Genomic DNA, 21,906 nt, shown 5'->3' with positions numbered 1-21,906 from the left:
TGCGTTGCGCAAGCCATGAGAACCATCGAAAGTGCCCCCTCCCCGGATGTGGAGCGTGCACTCTTATAAACACAGCTGGGCCTGGACGCTGGACATTACACCGTGTGTAACTCACTCTAATCGTGTCCTCAACATGTGTAACAAGATGGTACGTGCCGCGTTCAGTGCTTCATGTTATGTTGACCTAGTGACCCAGTGCCACCGACCTAAAATTTAGTGCAAATATAATCCACCCTCTAACATAATGTGCATAATCAGTTGAAACGATTTTCTTTACATGGGATGTTTTTAATTAAATAGAATTAATAGTTCAGGGTTTGATTGTGGAAGACCAAAAGCCACCAATTCTTTTCCTGGATCAGTTATTGCTTAAATTTAATTTTTAATTTATTTAATCTTGCGATCAGTAACATACGTATATACAAAAGTTAAACTATTCCTTACATAAGATTTGTCATGATTGCTGTGATTATAGAACTTAAAATCATGGATTAAGTATACGTTTTTTACTATTTTCTAACTTATTCCAATGTAATATTATTTTTGTATGTGCAGGTGATGAGATCAGCCGTCCTGGCGGCGCTAGTCGCGTGCGCCGTAGCGCGCCCGGAACCACCATCATCATACGGGCCTCCGTCCTCTTCATACGGAGCACCAGCTCCCCAGTATGGTCCACCTCAGCAACCAATAGTACACAAACACGTATACGTTCATGTACCACCTCCAGATAATGACCTCCCCCCGCCAAGGAAACAAATATATGTGCCTCCCCCACAAAAGCACTACAAGATCGTCTTCATCAAGGCACCCACTCCACCAACCCCGACTGCGCCCATAATTCCTGTGCAGCCACAGAACGAGGAGAAGACTCTCGTATACGTACTGGTCAAGAAGCCCGAGGAGCAACCTGACATCGTGATCCCGACCCCGGCACCCACACAGCCTGCCAAACCGGAGGTCTACTTCATCAGATACAAGACCCAGGTATGTAAAAACACTTGTTGAACCCCTGTTGATTATTTATCCCTTAAACGAGGAACCCATAAATTATTTTTTACCATTTAAAGTTTTATTAAAATGCATTATCGTATTAAATATATATTTTAACGTTGACAAAACTTCGCGATGGAAACGTTTTTGAAAAATTATATAGTGAAAACAAATGAATAAGAGAATTATGATAAAAACAAAATCTCAGTCGTAAAAATATGGACTATGTCATTCCCACAATTTACGCGAATCCAGCGACACCTCATATGTGAAAATACGAGTAGGGAGGTACTTCATGTCGTACATACATACATTTGAAAAATATTACTCTCCACAGTCGGGTAAAAAGCATCTTAATGTCACACTAGAAAATCTATCTAAGTATCAACATGCAACAACAATAAATAATAATGAAATTGCGTAAAGTAGAAAATGATGAGAATACAGCGCCTCGTAGGTTATTACCGGTAGTTAACATTTCACGGCATAACTAGGAAGTACTCGTATCATGAGATGTCTCTATCTAGCGTATCAGGAACGCCTCTCGTCATTGTTGATGCAATACAAAATCACTCGATCCTTATGTAGATATTAGGTATAGCGTGTATAAAGCTCTGAATAGCTAGAATATAAGTGGCATAATTTTGTAGTAGCTATTTTTGATTGTAGTATTATTTAAAGTGTACATTTCCTGACATTTCTTCTGCTACTTTGAGATTTTTCTAATGTTATAAAAAATAGAACGTTTTATTGTAATTATCGCGTACCTACTTTCCCTTAATTAATCAGTTACAAATCTACTTAATTAAAATATTATAATCAAATTAATACAAAATCATTTGGATTGATTTTTAATATTTGTATACAGCACATTATTACGAGGTAGTACCTACTATTATTTTAATTTATAATACAAAAATATACAGGTACTCAGAAAGGATTTACGATTTAAAGTATAACGATTAATGTTTCAATTTAGTCTGCATGTAATAAACTTATCATTATATAATCAGTATCAGTAATATCTAATACTGTTAAAACTTGCTACAACCTTCCGTGGCTTGACTCTATATGGGACGGCACACCAATTACTGTGCTATAACAAGTGTTAAACATTGTTGTGCTCTGGTTTGAAGGGTGTAAGGGAGAGATACGAGACACTTAAACTGTTTGTGCTTAGAGATAGTAGCCGACTTCATGTAAGATCTAATCTTATCTGATATTGAGATGAGATGAAGATTACCTAGGTAGCGTCCTAACCTACGATTAACGTAATTACATAAATAAATATCTTTAATTAAAATGTGCAATCTTTTTGTATTTTGAAAAAAAAAATAGAGTAATTAAAAAGATACAGTGTTATATGAATAAACATTTCAAGTAAGATAAATAATAAACATTAAAATATTGAGTAAACTTCATTTCATGTAGAAAGTTTGCAACATCGACAGCATTAATAGCCATAGTTCTTTTTGCATCATTCATACATTAGCATTATATAGCATTAACATTTGTCTAGATTACAAATGACATTATAATCGTTGTTCTCTTCATACCGAATATATTAAATGAAATGGCGTGTATGTAATTTTATAAACATTAAATTACTGTTACTGTAATTATAGCGCTTCTTCTTAAATTATTTTGGTATAGGTTATCATAGAGTCTATTAACTTTATTATTTGTTTGTAAACTTTTTCATTTGTTTGTTTCTTTTATTATTATAATACAATCGATTAGTATTCATGATTTACTTTGTAATAACTACGGCGTTGTAAAGCTGAATAAACCTCTGAAATATTAAATATAAAATGAATCCGCCATTAAGAATATTTAGAATTTGGTAAAGGTAATCAATTGAAACTTTTGATAATTTTATTAATATTCGTTAATTTTTGATCTATCAACTTTGTTAGGTAATATATTTTTTAAGGAATAATATTGAATAATCATTATTTTTATTTCAGAAGCAGGAAGGTTACCCCCCAGCGGCACCACCAAAGCCTGAATACGGACCCCCGGCTTCTGCTCCTTCCTCTGAATACGGCGCCCCCTCCGGTGGTAGTTCTTATTAACATGGATTGAGATGACCCTGCTCACGTGGCCTTCCCTCCTCAGAAATTATTTACCAAAAACTAGCAACAATTAGCTTTCAATTTACGCCTGTTATTAAGGTCAATTGATCCAATATTTTGTCTACCAAAAATTGAAATTTGATAAGTTCTGCCTGCTAGATTTGTCAAATTTCGATATTTGATAAGCAAAACTAGAATAAATTGATTATTAATAATAGGGTTTAGTGTAACTAGATCTCTGTTCATTAGTATATTGGCTTTTTATGCTGCATACACACCGCTTGCCGCAAACTCCAAATCTCTTCAAAGGCAAACGTGTGGACGTGTCGCAAGCGCTTGCCTTGTCCCATTTGAATTACTAAAAAACCGAAACTCCATTGGGTCGGCTACACGCGCTAGCAAATCTATACAAACTAAGTCACACACCCTATCCGTACGTTGAAATTTGTAAGTTCGTTAAGACTTGGCATGCGTGCGTGCGCAGCATAATACTGATGTTAACAATTCAAGAATGAAAACAGAACTTCAAGTTACGCTTAAGTTGTAGCATTGCATTGCATTAGCAATATAAGTATAATAGATACTGTGATATTTCGAAAAGGTGCAAACGTTAGTCATCATGACGTACGTAAAAATGTTGAGAGGACGGACGGCAACGTTGGCTCGGAGCCAAACTGTACTCTGCATGTTTAATTTTATCTTGCATCAAATTGATGTGTTTTATTGTAAATAACTAAATATATTATTTTTATAATTAAATGTTTTATATTAAAATGGTTGATTTTATTTAAATGTCCTTATTTAAGGTGGTTGTATTGAGTATGTAGCTACTTAAACACATTAGGTTCATAGACCCTAACTTTTAAGCCGTTCGAATGCTTACGGGTTACGGCTTTGGCTTCTGTTCTAAATTTCGTTGATTTTAATGTTCATGGGCTCCTAAAAAATAATATCTGATGGATTGCAGGCCTACATCAGTTGCATAAAGTTATCATTGCAATTCATCTGTGACCGAAGTTGCATAAGTAGGTGCAATGTAATATAAGTAAATAAATATGACATGAAATTCAGCTGAAATTTGCATAATGTGCTAAATAGTATTTTGTTATACTGTGCTAGTGTTAAGGGTAACTCTTAGTTAGTGGTTCGCTAAAAGGGAAAAGATGTGAATTATACTAAGAATGGTAATTTATGTTAAGCAAGATACGCGAGAGCTTGCATAATTTGTATTTGCTTAAAGAGTCAGCATACTTTATTTTGATATTTTTCACGCCAAGTTTCGTTCATAAGTACAATGGTATGTGCCGAATATATAGAAAATAGAGCCAATGTATGTAGACCGTGGTAAAGTAAATAAATAATTTCAAGAGATATAGTTACTGTTCTTTAAAATAAAATAGATACATAAATATTTATGAATACTAGCAAAATTATTATCATTTCTAAAACATTGTGCTGAAGCAGACCTATTTCGAAGTAGTCCTCGATATCATATTTACACCATCAGGGGGTAGCCAGTGCAACGTGGCCTCTAGCACATTTCATAGATCCTGCAAATACTTCGCTAAATTGTTTTACTCTTAAAATTACTATTTTTGTAAGTTATAGATTGATATTCGATTAACATTACTAAATTGTTGTAGAATCGAATGAAAAAAATCGATTTTATCAATAAATAGGTGTTAAAAACTAAATAAACTTCCAACATCTAGACTTAATTTTTTTTAAGTATGGGTACCTACAACTAATGTCATCCTTGTTCTGTGGTAAGGTGTAGGATTTGCATGTCTATGATCGTTACACAACTAATTATTGTGAGTTGGTTGATTAATTATAAAGTAAATTAATTCCTAAGCATCGTTTCGTAGTTCTGAAAATGTAGGTAAGGAAAAATTTCAGAGCTTATATAAATAGCAACTGTAGGTACCTTGTGCAAGACACAAGCTTGCACAAGAAGATAGAGAAACACGGATATAGGCCAGGTCATTCACCATGTAAGACAATATAATGCTAAGTAGGCCTAGCAGTTGACCGGAACGATGTGCGGTGCTGGAATTGCGAGGTAGTCTCCTCTGTTATTAGGGTTACCACTCGTATTTTATACTAAAGTATTAGGTACACTTTATTTCAGACAAATTAACGTATTTCTATACTTTGAGAAGGCTATGAAGTAAATAAGAATATTATATTTTATCTATTTAGAGTATTGCAGGTATATTTAATTGTTTACAAAAAGACACAATAAAAGTAAGACCTTATTGAAAAAAAACAACATATCTATCGCAAAACTGATAAAGATTTTAAAATGGGTAAAGACATTCTTCGATAACAGATATTTGTTAGATGTTACTAGAAGCTCCAATATAGAAACATAAATATTTTTTGTTTTTACTTTGAGGCGTTTTACTTAATTTTTGGTCATAACTCATAAGATAAATATTTTAGATAGTAAATATATCTCTACTATTTTTGCTTAAAATATTGGTGGCAACCCTAGCTATGATGTAACCCGTCTAAGTTCATTCCTCGATCTACACATAATAATAAGTGTCTCACGGCACCATTATGCTTTAACATAACAATTCAGCATTTTCACTTTCACGGAGGCATGAGTGAATACTGCCGGCGGTGTTTCCGGGCGACTCGTGTGTGCCGCGATGACATCAATCCATTATTAAATCCTTCAACTTCACACGGATTTAAGAATGGATAAATACGTGTATACTTAAACAAGTATATATAAATGTACATCAGCTTTAAATAAAATACGTTATCATTAACAACAATTTACATTTGCATTATCATGTATGTACATCTGTTGCAATCTGGGTACCTATGTCAGGTTTAAAATAAAAATTTATTGGTCAATTTAGTACTAGGGTAGTTCTTAATTAGATCGGTAGGGACTTTTTTATAAGATTGACCATAAATTTATTTTATATATTTATAACTTAATTCAGACAGTATATGTGACTGTAGCCTAAAGTTAGCTATAACAGTACTCTATAGGTTTTGGTTCCTCCAGATTCTTGATGGATCGTCTGTCGAGTGTTCGCATCCTATCTATTTTAAGATCGTAGAGCGTCGATGCTGGCAGCAAGTAGTTTCTGGTATTTTCTCACTGAATCAGACGTTCGTAAGGTTTAATAAATAATAACAATATGTCACTTAAGATCGATGCGGAAGTGAAAATAAATTCAGAACCATGTGTGGTTGCCTGGGATAACCGGCTCTTTATTGGGACTGATGCTGGAACTATTGAAGTAAGCTTGTTTTGTTTTTTGTAGCTATGTAGGTAAATTTTGTTAACATTGCATTACACAATAATGTTACATAGAACAATTGCCATTCTAACAGTATTTTGTTGTTTACAGTGTTATTACTACTTTAAATTGTATCTACGAAGAATATAAAATAATTTTAATTATACGTTACAAATTATTTACAATTGAGAGTGATTTAGTCAGAAATTAATTATTATAAAATTGTGCATTTAAAAATTTTAATTGTGTGTGCACAATTTTATTTGTTATTTAAATAATATCTAACATTATTCATGTACTTACTTATTTAGATAGAGTTTTTGATATAAAACATATTTTTATAGATAAATATTATTGTGTAAACATAGTGATAAAAATATTTTTCTTTTCAAGTAGACATTCGATGAGAAACTGTCGCCGGGTCCAACATGGGCAGCCCATGGTGTTCAATTGTTTGCGATAGCAGCAGGCGATGGTCGGGTGTATTCTTCCTCTAACGACGGAGGTGTAAGGGTTTGGACTGCGAATGGCGAAAAAGTCGCAGAATTAAAATCCACTGGGGCCGATATAGGCGCTATTCAAGTCTTTGCTAATCATGTTTACGCAGGAGATGAAGATGGCAATGTAAGTTAAATAAAAGTATTTATTTTTTACATATCTGTAATCTTATTTTATGTTTACACGGCAGAAAACTGCTTTCGAAAAAAATAATATATTAGGACAGTTGAAAAATAATCAAAACTTCCTAATACTTTTTGCCATTGTTTGAAAATGAAGGAAGTGTTTTTTGGGTTTAAGATTTTTTTTAATATCTGTTTTCGCCAATAGACAAAGTTTAAATTACTTTTCGGTTTTCCGATTAATAAGATACCATACATAATAACTGCAAATTTCCCTTATTTTTCAGGTTATAATATACGAAAATAACGCAATAAAAGCTAAATATCAACTGCTAGAAGAAGTAAAAGACATTGCATTATGTTTACCATTTATGTTTACAGCACGAGATCTGTACGTTACAGCCACTGAAATAACACCTGGTATGTAGCAGTTTAAAAAATAAATAATATTTGAATTTCCTACTTGTAGGCTGGTAGGTACATAATATTTTGCAAGATATGAGAAATGTTACCTAATCATAAAATATAATTATTCAAATGCATTATTGGTACATGTTATGGATATGGATTTGGTAAAGCTAAGAGTGCTATTCAACACCGGCCGTGGTCCATGATCAAGGTAGAGCGAGATTCTTTTTTGCGAGCGAGGGTCTTTCAGAGCCCTTTGCTCGACGCTTTCACTTCACGTAATATGTATTTAAATAGCGCTAAATAGTTATGTTGACGTCGGCGATTAGTGAAACGTTTCATTTCAGCGATTATTGTTACCTACAGGATTTTTTATTTCGCTAGCCAATTGGTTCTACCCCAGGGCCGACATTGGTTCTGTCTATAACATTTTTTAGACCAGAATATAATAATTAACAAAACTCTAGCACTACTTGTAGAGTTGACAATAAAGTTGGTTTGTCAATGTTGCAAGATTTTCAGAAAAGTCTACCAACAAACTTTCAACAAAGTACCTAATTTTTTTTTTTAGGGTGTTATATGATACGAAATGTATGTACCTACCTACTTACCATCAGTTGCACACGCAGTCTTTTTAATGAGTACGCCTAAGAAGTACCACTTCTTAAATGCGTGTATAAACAGGTTGATGATTAGGTATTTTATATAATTTGTAGAGGAATCCCAGACCAGATTCACGACGCGCCATGTTATGGAGGGAAGGGCTCCTCTACGGGTAGATGGACCATATTTGTTCGTTATAGCTAGAGGCGGAAACAGCTTACAAGTTCATGAAGTGTCGTCAGAAAACGCGTTTAAGAAGTTGCATGAAGTTAAGGTACTGTTCTACACAATTTTTATTTAACCGCATCTTAGGGAAGACGTCTCCGTAAATTAATTTAATTTATTTATAAAAGATCGGATTAGGGTAGTTTTATACGTTTTGTCTACTACTTACAGAAAAAAAGAATGTTCCTGTTCAGTTTATTTTTTTTGTAAAAAAACGAGAAATGAAATGGAACTATGGGTGCAACTCTTTTATTATTATACCATTTTTAGGGACGATGTTCTCACGGCACGTTTTATGCGTATTTATGGAACTCAAGTAGCATTATTTTGTCTGTATTAAGTCTTGTTAGGTCTCTCTCTATTAATGCAACATTTGTTATTCTATGGTTCCTATTCCTGTATTTTAAGCAAAGTCAGATACCTAATTCTTAAGTAAACAATAAGCATTTTCGAATAAAATAGAGCTTCATTACTACTTACTAACGTTTAAGTAGGTAATTTTAGACTTCACTAAAAAATAAAACTATAATTAATAATTTGCTCGAAACATTTAATTGTGATCAAAGTCATATTTTCTCAAAATTTAATAACATGTGTGACACACTTTTCATAGGTATTAGGTACCCTAATCTATGTAGGTACCCAATACAATACCTACAGTTTATTCGGGGGTAGAATGTAGGTTAAATAATGAAAGGACTTCATACAAATTACGTAATTGGTCCTATAATTGTAGAATAATTCGCTTTGTTTTTTTAGATGTTATTAAAATTTTACGCCTGATAGAAAATAATAGCTTAAATAATCAGCTAGGCTAAAATTATCGTAAAATAATAGGCAGTATGTATAACGAAAGTTAAATCTATTTTTTTTTTTAATTTAACCATAGTCAAAGAGATGCTTTTTACTTTTTAATGAAATTATGAGAAATCAAGTAAACAATACTATCATGTCATCATGCCAACTTGTATACAATTTCATATGTAATTTCTTTATATTTTTACTCCACAGGTGAGTGACATGATATTAACAAGTTTGTCTGCAAGCAATGGCTTTGCTTGGACTGGTGGCTGGGATGGTTATATACGAAGATGGAAAGTTGCTAATAATCAGCTAGAAGCTGCTGGCGATATAAACCTGGGATGTTGTGTCAATGCACTGGTTGCCCCATCATCTGATAATGCCTATGTCCTGTTAACTGGTGGTCGAGTAGTTTGTGTTAAAGTTGCCTAATAATTTATACTAGACGATATCCAAGGGTACGATTCGGCCACAATTATTATTAAATATTTGTGAGTTTTATTGATAAAACTAAAGCTCATCAATAGCTATCAAACAAATATAAAAAACATTGACAAAAGAAAAAGCGCTGAACAGTTTTTTCTTTGCTTATTTTTTTTATTAGATTCAAGTCAATTATTTCTTACTTGTGATTGTTAGTATTTTATATTGTGTGGTGTAGAACATTTCATATAATAAATAATGCATATTTGTACAATGTTTTACGAATCAGTATTTATCTATTCAAGCATTTAGATGTGTATTGAAATTTAATTTAATAAAATAGTATTACCATTTTGGATTACTTATTGACTTATAGACGGCCTGTTTTCCTTACAATATATTTCTTATAACAATGTTTACTATTGCATCAATAAGTAACTTTGCGAGATAAACATAATTGAGTGTTTAGGTGGCCTAATGTGTAAGGATAATTTATGCAATAGAATAAGGTGTGTTGAATAAAAATAAATAGTTGTCTCTATTATTTATAATTATTTTTACAAACCAATGGCACTATCAATGATAGACCTTAATAAATCCATATTTTATTTATCTACATTTAAATAGGTAACTATTACGCCCAAATAGTTGATAATAAATTAAATTATGATTTCAACATCAGCAAGTTCGCTTTCTGATGGCAGCTTCACTTTCTTTGGGTCTATGTAATTGGGGTCGATCAGTGGTAGTCCTGCTTTTTCACGTCTTCGCAATTCTAAGTACGCCTCACGTTGAGTCCAATCCCTTCTATGAACGTCCGGAGCATAGGCAAAAGCAAAACTTCCGAAAACCAAACACAGGGTCACCGAAAAGAAGAATGATGCATTATGAGCACTTGTGTCTTCGTTTTTATCGTAGTAATCGAAGCCATAGCTCACCCAGTTCTTGTCCTCTGTGCTGGAAGAGGAGTCCACTGTGGTCGTTGCTGTGTCGCTATTCTTTTTCGATGTGGATATAGAGCGAGTCACTTTATTGAAGTGATTCCAAACACATCTTTGCACTACAGGCATTTGACCGAGTTTAATCAAAGCAGCCATAGTGCTCTCTTATTTAACAATCTCTCGTCCTTTGATTTAATCTTTAGGAAACCTTCTCGAGAAAAATATATTTGAGCCAAAGTGAGGCTAGAGAAGAATTATGAAACCATTTGACATTTCACAGATAAAATACTGTAATCTGTCAAAAGACTGACGACATTTACGTTGCCCACATTGCCAAATATATTTCCCATAAATAACGAATATTTTATAGATTGAAGACGCTACAATGAAATAAATTATGTTGCAAACTTAGATATTTTTATCGATTGACATCGAAAAAATGATGAAAGGTTGATTTCTTGTTTCAAATATATTTTATGACGTGATTATAGTCCGTGCATCGTGCTATTAGCAGTCTGTATATTCCTTAATTACCTGTGATTCAGTCGTTCTCAACAGAGGTTCTCAATTCGCTTTGCTTTTGACAGCTTTGACTTTTTGTATTTCTGATTTGCTGGCTTACAAGTTTCAGTCAATTTTAAAATTCAATCTGCAATCAGCGTTTAGCTTTATTCCTGAATAGTGAATAGTACTTTGTGGTTCCAGTGTTTCCAACTGCTACAGGTTACACTAAAGTATTATTATAAAAATAGTTAAAAAAAGTATTTTGTTTAAATTAAGCAAAGGCCGGGCGTGGGTTATAAGGAACGAAAATGGTGGTGAGGCAATATAATGAAGAGTTAAAATATTTAGAGAAGATAAATCCACATTGTTGGAAAATAAAGAAAGGTTTCCAACCTAACATGAACGTGGAGGGTGTATTTTACGTGAACAGTACCCTCGAGAAGCTTATGTTGGATGAGTTGAGGAACTCCTGCCGGCCGGGCATGACCGGAGGGTTTCTTCCCGGCGTGAAACAGATTGCAAATGTCGCCGCACTCCCAGGGATTGTAGGTCGGTCTGTTGGGCTACCAGATATTCATTCGGGATATGGATTTGCAATAGGTATATATTTTTTAAATGTTAATGCTGAGAGAACTCGCTATTTCACTAGCTTATGATTTAAACGAATAGTATGTTTATTGATAGATTTATTTTTCATTAAAATTTCAAAATCAATTCCATAGTTGTTAAATGTTTAAGTATTCTGTTAACATCCTAATTGTAATCCTACTTGTTTAAAATAAATAAATATTTAATGTTTATGATTAGATAGCAAATATTGCATCATGTTTAATTATAGAATGGGTAGGCACCCCACAAAAATACAATGAAATGCTGCACATGTACATAACTGTGCCTATTTAGCAATATATTCAGCCTGTCTGACTTACGTTGTCTTCTCTAATTATTATTAATGTACCTTTTTGCCATGCAATTTCTAGTAATGTGGATGTTTCTGAAAAGATAAGAATATACATAAACATAATTAGTATTGCGTAATATATAGTTACTCATATCTTACAATTACAATAAAATAAATTACAGATGCTATTCATGGTGGTATTCATCACAGAATTTGAGTCTCCTGTTATGTTATATTATCCTTGATATTGCTATACACAATGTCGTCATTGAAATGTAACTATAATTTTTTCAATAACTCTAACAAATGAATTAATTAGTTTCCTTGTTGACAAAATTATGTGAGTAATAGTGATGCAATGGTCAAATATTAATTGTAATAAACTTTGATTAAACATAATAAGCTAAGACTCTGTGAATATGTTGGGAATACCGCTTATGATAAGGAATAAACATAAAATGTCTTGGTATTTTCAGGAAATATGGCAGCATTTGACATGTCTGATCCAAAATCAATAGTGTCACCTGGTGGTGTAGGCTTTGATATCAACTGCGGTGTGCGTCTTCTCCGCACAAACTTACATGAAAAGGATGTACAGCCAATTAAGGTTCTCTTCATTGTATTAATGTTTTGGTTTTTAACTAATATTTTTGTCATTTCTAAAAATTTAAATATCTTTTTTAAATTACTTTTATTTTACAGGAACAACTTGCTCAAAGTCTTTTTGACCATATTCCTGTAGGTGTTGGATCGAAAGGTATCATTCCAATGAGTGCCCGCGATATGGAGGAGGCTTTGGAAATGGGCATGGATTGGTCTTTAAGGGAAGGATATGTGTGGGCAGAAGACAAAGAGCACTGTGAGGAATATGGAAGAATGCTAAATGCTGATCCCTCGAAAGTTAGCCTAAGGGCAAAGAAGAGAGGTCTGCCCCAACTTGGTACTCTAGGAGCTGGTAATCATTATGCTGAGATACAAGTAGTTGATGAAATCTATGATAAATATGCAGCTGGCAAAATGGGAATTGAGAGAATGGGTCAAGTTGTTGTAATGATTCATTCGGGAAGTAGAGGCTTTGGGCATCAAGTAGCTACTGATGCTTTAGTCCAGATGGAAAAAGCTATGAAGAGAGATCAAATTGATGTAAATGATAGGCAATTGGCTTGTGCTAGGATAAATTCAGTTGAAGGTCAAGATTATTTGAAGGCTATGGCTGCTGCAGCCAACTTTGCGTGGGTTAATCGTAGTTCCATGACTTTCCTTACTAGACAAGCGTTTGCTAAGCAATTCAAAATGGCTCCAGATGATTTGGACATGCATGTAATTTATGATGTTTCGCATAATATTGCAAAAATTGAAGAACATGTTGTGGATGGCAAATTGAAGACATTGTTAGTTCATAGAAAGGTAATTGTTATTTTATGTGTAATCGCAAAGAAATTTGGTCATTATGGACTAAATTGCAATAATAATTTGCATGATGATCAGAATAAGAAAAAAATGACAAATTCAATAAAACAATATAATAAAAACTGTTATACAGCAAATGCAAGCATAACAATTGTCTCGTGATACACTGCTAGCAATTATAAATAAACAATAATTTCTTTCAGGGTTCCACCAGAGCATTCCCTCCTCACCACCCACTCATACCAGTGGATTATCAGCTTACTGGCCAGCCAGTACTGATTGGTGGTTCTATGGGCACTTGTAGCTACGTACTTACTGGTACTCATCAGGGTATGACTGAAACCTTTGGATCTACTTGCCATGGAGCTGTAAGTTTTTACGACTTAATCTAGTTTTGTACATTACAGTAAGTATTTAGATCTCTTTTGTATATTTTTGTTTCTTTTTTAGGGTCGTGCACTATCACGAGCGAAATCCAGAAGAAACATAGATTATAAAGAGGTATTGAACAAATTAGAAACTATGGGCATATCCATCAGGGTTGCGTCACCAAAATTGGTTATGGAAGAAGCTCCAGAGTCATACAAAAATGTTACCGATGTTGTAAACACCTGCCATGCTGCTGGCATCAGTAAGAAGACTGTCAAGTTACGACCCATTGCAGTAATCAAGGGCTGAAGACTTAATTATAATGCCAAACTTACTGATTATATAATTATATTATTAAGTGGTAATATTTTTTACTTTCATGTAATAAACATTTTTTTCTTAATATAAATGCTATGTCTTGTACTGTGTTGTTTTATTTATAAGATTTACATATAATGTTTATAATTTATGACATAAATGTTCGTATTTTTATTTGACAAGCAAAATAATGAAACTACAACAATATCATAATACATAATTGACAAGAATAACAAATATGGTAGGTAGAAAGCTCATTATCTCTATATATGTAAAAGGAGAATAAACGATAGGCATAGATGTATAACCTATAGGTAAATTTAAATTATAGGCTTTTATTTCATGACGTAAACATTTGGCTAAAAATTTCAATCTGCAGATACCCGAACCCAAACCTAATAAAAATGAAAAACTAAAATATTTTACAACATTTATTCTTTCACAACAACTAACAATTCAACTAATTTTTCATAAATTAATACTGTATATAAGTTGACTAACTTTGGAGGTATTTTTATAACTAAATTAAGTGTAATTTAGATAATAATTTTTTACATTTTCAATTTATCTGCAATTATAACAAGTAAAGCAGTTCCTAGGAAAAACAAGCCGGGTGGAAGAGCATTGGTTGTCGGATTAGGTTCCTCTGAAAAAGATAAATAATATTTTGTCATTAACACGTAACTATTATGTAATTATACAGATTTGTTATATATTTTATATACACACCGGATGTCGAATTATTTTGTGTATTGTCATCAGTTGCCCAATTCAAACATCGTTCTACTGCTGATTCCCAGCGAACACGGCGAATTTCACGTTCTGTAAACAATATTTTTGTTTTGTTCATAGGAAAGGTCTGTCATTTTTAAATATTATTCGTTTTGGGTCATTTATTTATAAAATAACATATTTATAGTCTACTAGCTGACCCGGTAAACGTTGTGTTGCCATATAAATAAAAAAATGTTAAGGGTGAACAATCCTTATCACTTAGGGGTATGAAAAATAGATAGTAGCCGATTCTCAGACCTGCTGAATTTTATATATAAGATATTAAAATAATGATATGATGAAATATGAGTGACCTAAGTTCACTAACTAAGATAAGGTCTAATATTAGTTTTCCTAGCGACTGATAGATATAGATAGCATTAACAAGTTATCATAACAACAAACGATTTATAATTTTAATTTAGTTCTTTTGGAGTTGACAAAAAAATACCGTACAAACTAGAATTCGTAACAAACTGTAAAATTTTCTGTACACAGCATTTTGAGGTATATTGACCTCTTCAATTTAAGGTGTACTTAAAAATAATATTTTTCATTTGCATACCTTCACTTGAAATAGCTGGTATAAATGTGTCTGCCGGCGGACTTGGCGTGGTCGGTGGCCATACACGCAGTGCGTGTCCCGCGACTATTGCAGCTCCTAGAGCCGTGCTTTCCATCATCAATGGGCGTACCTGTAACATCACAAGTGAATTCTATATATTGACTAATTTTACAAATATTTTGTGTTAGTTTTGTGATAACGTGTACACTAAGAAAAACTTAGTGTACTGGTTATCACGAAATAAAATCTACGCACTATGTGGCTGTTTTTGGCATTATAATGGTAAAAAAAACTTAAAGTTTCACATCTTGCGCGTGTACATTGATACACTCGTTTTTTTTCGTCGTTTTTTATAATTTTTGATAAATTTAAGCAGAGGTCGTGCTTGCATCTTTATTTGACTGTAGGATTGTAGGATTGTTTTTCGTTTATCCGATACTCGCCAATCCGAGTTATTCGGCGAATAAGAACAATATGTTAACATCGCTCACGAATGCCGACGCATAATCCTTTGATTCGCCCTATAAGACCGGCACCCAGTGGAAAACGTATAAACATCCAGCAGTGAATATACCGGTGTAAGTTATTTATGGTTTTCCAATGGTCATGAACAGATCGCATATAATAGAAACTTTTATCGCAAATAATAGTGTGGCGACTTCCCGCTACTCGTCAAGAGATGGCGCTACGAGTATTCTGAATTTTTCTCAACATTTCGTATATACCTATACAAGCTTCAAACTGAGACTGTTGGTGCACAGCCACTGCCCGGGCATGATCACCTAGCGCGGAGGAAGATCATATCTCCCTTTGCCAAAATGGCTTTTTACTAGAGATGCGCCGAATAGTGGTTTCACCGAATAACCGAATACTGAATAATATTCGCTTTAACCTTTACCGAACCGAATATTCGGCCGAATTATTCGGTTTACCATTTCTTTATTGTCAATTTGCCAGTTATGTGTATTCTTTTAAACTTTACAATGTTGATTTGAGTTTTAAAAATGAATACTGATTATAGGTTTAAAATAAATGTTGACTATACTAACTATAGATTAAGTAATAAATGTGTTGACTTGAGGTTTCAAAATAAATGTTGATTTGCAAACATATTCTTCATAGGATTTGAGTTTGCCTTATAATATTACATAAATCTTATATAAGAAGTATTGTGTTTTAATCCTGTACCATGTCGTGTATACAAGAAAATAGAAATATTCGAACTGAATAACCGAATTCGGCACTAAAACCGAATAATTCGGCCGAATACAAATAGCAAAAAAAATGCCGAATACGGCGAATACCGAATACCAAACGAATATTCGGCGCATCCCTACTTTTTACCTTTTTTAAATTTACCGCGAAAAGGCTCACAGGTGTTATGGCGTGATAGTATTTAAGACGAGATTAAGACTAAAGTGTGTGTGTGTGTGATTTAAGTGTGTGTGATGTAAGTGTGTGCGCAGCGTACTCACAACGGGTATGCCGAGCACGTCCGCCTGCATCTGCATGAGCGCGGAGTTGCGCGCCATGCCGCCGTCCGCGAGCAGCCGGCGCAGCGGCGCGCAGTCCGCCGCCATCGCGGCCGCCACCGCGCGCGCCTGCTGGCACGCCGCCTCCAGCGCCGCGCGGACCACGTGCTCGCGACGCGTGCTGCCGCTCAGGCCGCACATCACGCTGACGGAACCACGATAACGTCATCATTGAAGGCGGTAGAACCCTTTGTGGTTCGACTCCGGCGGCGCCACCGCCACACCTATTTCTACCTAATATCAGCAGTGTTAGGCGCTGCTGTGTTCCGGTTTGAAGGGTGTGGTAAGGGAGACAGACTTTTCCGAGGCGTTCCAGCTTAATCCTCAGGGGTAGCGGCGCATTTGTGGCCGGTCTCAGGTATTACATATGTCCATGGGCGGCAGTAGCCACTTACCATCAGATGGATTGCATGCTCGTCTGCTACTCTTATATTATAAAAAAAACATTACGTAAATCGTCTATGATTACAGTAAGAAAAAGGAACGGAGGATGTGGGAACATCACGATGACGGAACCACGATTACATCATCATTACGTAAATAGTCTAAGACAAAACTACTTTTATATACTAGTGCAGTAGACGTCTATAACCCAAAAAGGATTGATAACTTTACTGACGTCGACCACAAATGCCTTATTTCACTTAATGTAGATTGGAATGCCACATATAAGTATCATTACAACACTCTTCGACGAAAAATAGCAGAAAGAACTTGGACTTGGGTTTAAAGAGTCTTTATTTTCTCATAAGACATACATTTGTCACTTAAAATGAGAAACTTAGTTTATAAATAATGTATGCTCGGTACGTAGTTTAGTTATCTATGTGTATGTTTGTGTACATCGATGCGAAGATAAATACCTTATGCGAAGATAAATACCTTATGCCTTTTAAAGTCCGTAATAATATTCTAAAGCAAAATAATTTTGGATTCATATATTTTCAGATAAAAGCCTGCCTGCCTCATGTCACTCAATTCCTATTATTATATTCATCCATGACAAGTGTTTAACTTACCCTCTGGCATCCTTCCTCCAATGCGGTGAATAAAGGCCATTAAATGCGGGTACGAAACAAATGCTTCCCTCTTCACTATCATTCACTTTCATGGCGAGGGTCTCAGTGTCCTCCACATCCTTCAGAATGCCCATCCCGTCCTGTAGCCACTGTAATGTGTCGCCTACGTGAAGTATGTTTGTAGTTAGTTCTTATATGAAATGTATACTTACAGTGATATGTTTATGGCATAATATAGACTGTAAATTAAGTATATTTGGTACATTTCCAATTCTCCCTTCGTCCATCTCACGCGCTATAACACAATTTTATGTCACCTGTTATGACATTTTCATTACATAATTTCAAGTTTTTTGATAATTTGATATTTCAGAAATATATACTTTCTTATTTATTACATTTTTCTAAAGATACTACCGATACCAGGAAGATTATGGCCGTACCCTCGCTTATGTGAAAATGTATGTTCGTTAAATATGTGACTGTGATATAGTCCGCGCCAAACTTCTAGTCCGCTTTGAAGTTGTTGCGCGCAGGTCAGAGACCCAATGCGGTCGAATAAAACTACAAGAATATACTCCGTAGCAACAGTTAGGGCACACTAACGCAGCATGTACCCGTGGGCGAGAGCGGGCAGCGGACGGGTGCCGGCGGCCTGTCTTCGTTCCGCTAATATCTACAATTTGCTGTTGCGACGCAACTAGTTTCTATATTCAGAGCAGACTAGAAGTTTGGCCCGGATTATACCTCAATAACTCCGAAACTCCGATATCATCTACGCGCTATTTTAAAACCAGTCTGGCATGCAGAGGGTTGCGTATTACGTATCTACTAGTCATACAAACAGTGTAGTATGTAAATAAGAATCGAATGCGCATTATAAACTTACCGGCAATCGCCACTGATCCCTCTAGAGCGTAAATAGGCGGCGCGTCTGGCCCAAGCTTATACGCTACTGTTGTAATAAGTCCATGTTGTGAGTGTACTATTGATTCACCTGAAAATTTTAACGATTATATAAAACAAATTACTTGATGTTAATACAAAAATAGCCTATAGACAGCTTAGTGGTTTGAAGTTTAGACTCTTAATATTACGATCTGAGATTCAAATCTCAGGCAAGCTCCTCTGATTTTTCAAACTTACATGTTTCGGCGCATAATAGCAGCGATAAAATGTACATTTCCAAAAATCCTTAATCGTACTTGACCAGCCTGATAGACTACTGTCAAAATAATAAACCCTGTTCTCTCTATGAGAAAATTCGTACCCATACGTACGCACAGCAATTACTTGAAAAATAATCAGATTCGCACTAAAGAAATGAAGGAACTCCACGATTGAAATTTCTTTTTACATATTTGGTTGATAAGCGTATTATGATTATGACTATTAAAATGAATTCACCTGTATTATATAGTAGAAAACAACCAGTGCCAAAAGTACATTTCACTTGGCCAAATTTGGTGCAATTTTGTCCAACTAAAGCTGCCTGTTGATCACCAAGGCACTAGAAATGTTACAAAAATATTTAAAATTAAACCTTCAATAAATTATAATATTTAAGTTGTAATTATAAATAATAGTAAGAAAACGGTTTAAAATTAATCAGTGTATAATTAACGTACTTTAATTATATTATATTATAATGATATAATTATAGATGACTTGCAGGAATTACGATTGAGGTTTTAAAGGTATTTCCATGTCACTTAATTATGAGTATTTTGTTTTTGTGCCACATTAATTAATTTTATCAATCCACCAAGGGTTGACTGGTAGAGAATGCCATCAGGCATTAGGTTTGCCCTGTTGTACTATAACTTTATGTTTGTGTTACAATAAATATATTATTAATTAAATAAATAAATGTTTATTAATTCATATTCTACGTAATTAAACATAATAAGTTTTATTTTGATTCCAACAACAGACCACATAAATAAGCAATCATTTCGTAAACCAATGAAAGAACATTTAAATACTTACTCCAGCAATAGGAGTGCCAAGAAGAGATCCAGTTGAAATGTAACCATATATTTCTGACGAACTTTTAATCTTTGGTAAAATTTCTATTGGTATTTCGAAGAAGCGTAGAAGTCCTCTATCCCACTGTAGGCTTTTTAGCGACATGAGCTGTGTGCGCGAAGCGTTTGTGACATCGGTTGCGTGAACTCCACCACGGCTACCTCCTGTTAGATTCTAAAAATATTCAAAGTAACTTAAGTAAAGGTTTACATGCCTTGTAAGCCCTTACTTAAGTTGTAAGTGCATGTGTAATTTGAATAATTAAATATAGGAAACAATGTATTGGGTTGAAGTAAGATCGTAATCAAAAATATCATCAGAAAAATAATTGTATAGCTATAAAAACTTTAGTAATAAATCATAGTTAAAAAAACTAAAAAACTTGTTTTTATAGTCAATCAAACTAAAAAGTAAAAAGTAATTATTATAAGAGTGAATTGATGAGAATTAATGTTCTAAAAGCGGGAGGTGGTTTAAAAACTAATTTGCATCTCATAATAAAATTAATAAAAATCATAACAACTGATATTTAGCACAAGCAATTCTGAAATGTAAAAGGTAATTCTGTAATGTAAAGACGTACACATACCCATATAAGCCATGAGTCTACAGTTCCTGCCATACATTGCCCGGAAGTTACAGCTTGCTTGATGGCGGTTACATTTTGAAGAAGCCACCTCAACTTAACAGATGAAAAGTATGTTGACATTGGAAGACCACTAGTCTGAGTTACAGCATGTACACACTGCGCCCCTCTAGTCTGAATGAGATTGTCAACAATCTTTGAAGTCCTTACATCTAACCACACTGTAATAGATAAAATTGTGCTTTAGTTTTGATAATTAAAATAAAAATTGAACCAAGTGACATTATTTAATTTCTTTTAATGTAATTGAGTGTTACAATGAACATATGACTATTACTTCATATTTATTTAACTTTAGTCTGAATAATTTAATTGTATTAATTCAAAAAAGATGGTCCTCGGATTTCAAATTTATGTAAGTCTGAGAACATTGAGACAAATTAAAAGATGAATGGACATAGATATAGCTTAGTTAATAGGGTGGGTCCAAAAAACAGTGACTTACTTGAGGTCGGCGAAAAACTAAAGTTGACTAGTTAGTAGTTATAGAATTATTTCTCTCCTTATATTAAGGGAGGTGTCCTAATAGGAGGTTATATGATATATAGATTCTAAATCTTACCTATGGCACTATATAATGGTTCTCCAGTAACAGAATTCCATACTATGGTGGTCTCTCTCTGATTTGTAATACCAATGCCGACCACATCTTCCGGGTTGATGTCAAGCTTTCGGAGGTTGTCTACTGTTACCTGTAAAAAATATAATAATACCAATAACATTTCACAATAAATGAAATGAAATCAAATGAAATATGAAATTAAATGAAATATATTTATTTTGTATAGGCCAACGAAGGCACTTACAAATTGTCGGGTACAATATTTTTCTAAGAAGTTTAAGTTGTCTAAGAAGTTTTATAAGAAATTTTACTAATCTTGGCTTGGCAGGTGCAAAATCGTAATTGATGCTAAAGGATTTTAAAAAATTCTTACTTCAATACATTCCAAGACCGCGCTAAGTATTTCTAAAGCATCCTGTTCGACCCATCCTTCTTGAGGGCTAAACCTTTTTAATGCTATCTGATGGTATGTTAAAACTTCAGAAGTGTTTGCTGCAAATACCTAAAGTAAACATTTTAAACATAAACAATACGTTCTTGAACATAATTATTAAATATTTTATAAAAAAGTGTAATTTTATACCAAGAATTTCACATTAGAAGTTCCTTCATCAATAGCGCCTATCAAAGGGCCGAATTTGCCGTATTCACGCATAATAAATCGATTCACTACATAACTGAATTGTTAAAATGCAATTTTTTGATTGCGCTAAATTAAATTACTATTATCAATGGTAAAATTCATGATATTTATTTCACAGATCTGTATTTTTATCTCGCACGAAACCGAGAAATAGACTCAAAGCAAAGCAAAAGATAATGACGTTTATGACATAACATTGACTGATATAACTGACAGATTTCATTGAAACATCAGCTGATTGAATTACTTTTGTTTTTAATTGATCTTAACGAGCCAAAATAAAAAG

The 21,906-nt window shown here is 33.9% G+C and overlaps 5 protein-coding genes across 5 annotated transcripts; 3 read left to right on the top strand and 2 right to left on the bottom strand.

The window, feature by feature from the left end:
* LOC140753540 (uncharacterized) lies at window positions 1-3,839 on the top strand. The gene is given in 4 exon segments (XM_083059025.1): window positions 1-60; window positions 62-148; window positions 556-984; window positions 2,958-3,839. Coding segments are annotated over 4 exon segments (669 nt in total). The 5' UTR covers window positions 1-15; the 3' UTR covers window positions 3,066-3,839.
* Window positions 3,840-6,139: 2,300 nt separating this feature from the next.
* Window positions 6,140-9,952, top strand: LOC140753309 (uncharacterized). Its single transcript, XM_073087822.1, has 5 exons — window positions 6,140-6,328; window positions 6,725-6,952; window positions 7,236-7,368; window positions 8,073-8,233; window positions 9,196-9,952. The coding sequence occupies exons 1-5, from the start codon at window positions 6,227-6,229 to the stop codon at window positions 9,415-9,417; spliced, it is 846 nt and encodes a 281-aa protein (XP_072943923.1). The 5' UTR covers window positions 6,140-6,226; the 3' UTR covers window positions 9,418-9,952.
* NP15.6 (NADH dehydrogenase [ubiquinone] 1 beta subcomplex subunit NP15.6) lies at window positions 9,941-10,645 on the bottom strand. Its single transcript, XM_073087823.1, has one exon. The coding sequence runs from the start codon at window positions 10,503-10,505 to the stop codon at window positions 10,068-10,070; it is 438 nt and encodes a 145-aa protein (XP_072943924.1). The 5' UTR covers window positions 10,506-10,645; the 3' UTR covers window positions 9,941-10,067.
* A 283-nt stretch (window positions 10,646-10,928) lies between these two features.
* RtcB (RtcB RNA ligase) lies at window positions 10,929-13,956 on the top strand. Its single transcript, XM_073087700.1, has 5 exons — window positions 10,929-11,453; window positions 12,231-12,361; window positions 12,457-13,161; window positions 13,368-13,532; window positions 13,615-13,956. Exons 1-5 carry the CDS (start codon window positions 11,162-11,164, stop codon window positions 13,840-13,842), a joined length of 1,521 nt encoding a protein of 506 aa, XP_072943801.1. The 5' UTR covers window positions 10,929-11,161; the 3' UTR covers window positions 13,843-13,956.
* A 313-nt stretch (window positions 13,957-14,269) lies between these two features.
* Window positions 14,270-21,804, bottom strand: Gk-2 (Glycerol kinase-2). The gene is made up of 12 exons (XM_073088004.1): window positions 21,561-21,804; window positions 21,351-21,479; window positions 20,978-21,107; window positions 20,359-20,576; window positions 19,731-19,943; window positions 19,149-19,251; window positions 18,631-18,738; window positions 17,742-17,904; window positions 16,666-16,867; window positions 15,191-15,320; window positions 14,581-14,673; window positions 14,270-14,497 (listed from the first exon to the last, which is right to left on the bottom strand). Exons 1-12 carry the CDS (start codon window positions 21,630-21,632, stop codon window positions 14,403-14,405), a joined length of 1,656 nt encoding a protein of 551 aa, XP_072944105.1. The 5' UTR covers window positions 21,633-21,804; the 3' UTR covers window positions 14,270-14,402.
* Between the last annotated feature and the right edge of the window lie 102 nt (window positions 21,805-21,906).

Source organism: Epargyreus clarus, unplaced genomic scaffold, assembly GCF_041222505.1.
Source record: "Epargyreus clarus isolate Ecla_fem2 unplaced genomic scaffold, WU_Ecla_fem_2.2 ptg000026l, whole genome shotgun sequence".
In the NCBI taxonomy this organism is placed as follows: domain Eukaryota; kingdom Metazoa; phylum Arthropoda; class Insecta; order Lepidoptera; family Hesperiidae; genus Epargyreus; species Epargyreus clarus.
The sequence above is the reverse complement of the archived record's forward strand: the minus strand, read 5'-3'. Positions and strand labels throughout refer to the sequence as shown.

Coding starts and splice junctions, on each gene's coding strand:
- LOC140753309 (XM_073087822.1), top strand. CDS start 6,227: ATGTCACTTAAGATCGATGCGGAAGTGAAAATAAATTCAGAACCATGT. Junction 7,369..8,072: donor AGCCACTGAAATAACACCTG/GTATGTAGCAGT, acceptor TATAATTTGTAG/AGGAATCCCAGACCAGATTC. Junction 8,234..9,195: donor AGAAGTTGCATGAAGTTAAG/GTACTGTTCTAC, acceptor TTTACTCCACAG/GTGAGTGACATGATATTAAC.
- Gk-2 (XM_073088004.1), bottom strand. CDS start 21,632: ATGCGTGAATACGGCAAATTCGGCCCTTTGATAGGCGCTATTGATGAA. Junction 19,944..20,358: donor TAGACTCATGGCTTATATGG/GTATGTGTACGT, acceptor GAATATTTTTAG/AATCTAACAGGAGGTAGCCG. Junction 19,252..19,730: donor TTGGCACTCCTATTGCTGGA/GTAAGTATTTAA, acceptor TAACATTTCTAG/TGCCTTGGTGATCAACAGGC.
- RtcB (XM_073087700.1), top strand. CDS start 11,162: ATGGTGGTGAGGCAATATAATGAAGAGTTAAAATATTTAGAGAAGATA. Junction 11,454..12,230: donor GGGATATGGATTTGCAATAG/GTATATATTTTT, acceptor TGGTATTTTCAG/GAAATATGGCAGCATTTGAC. Junction 12,362..12,456: donor AGGATGTACAGCCAATTAAG/GTTCTCTTCATT, acceptor TTTATTTTACAG/GAACAACTTGCTCAAAGTCT.
- NP15.6 (XM_073087823.1), bottom strand. CDS start 10,505: ATGGCTGCTTTGATTAAACTCGGTCAAATGCCTGTAGTGCAAAGATGT.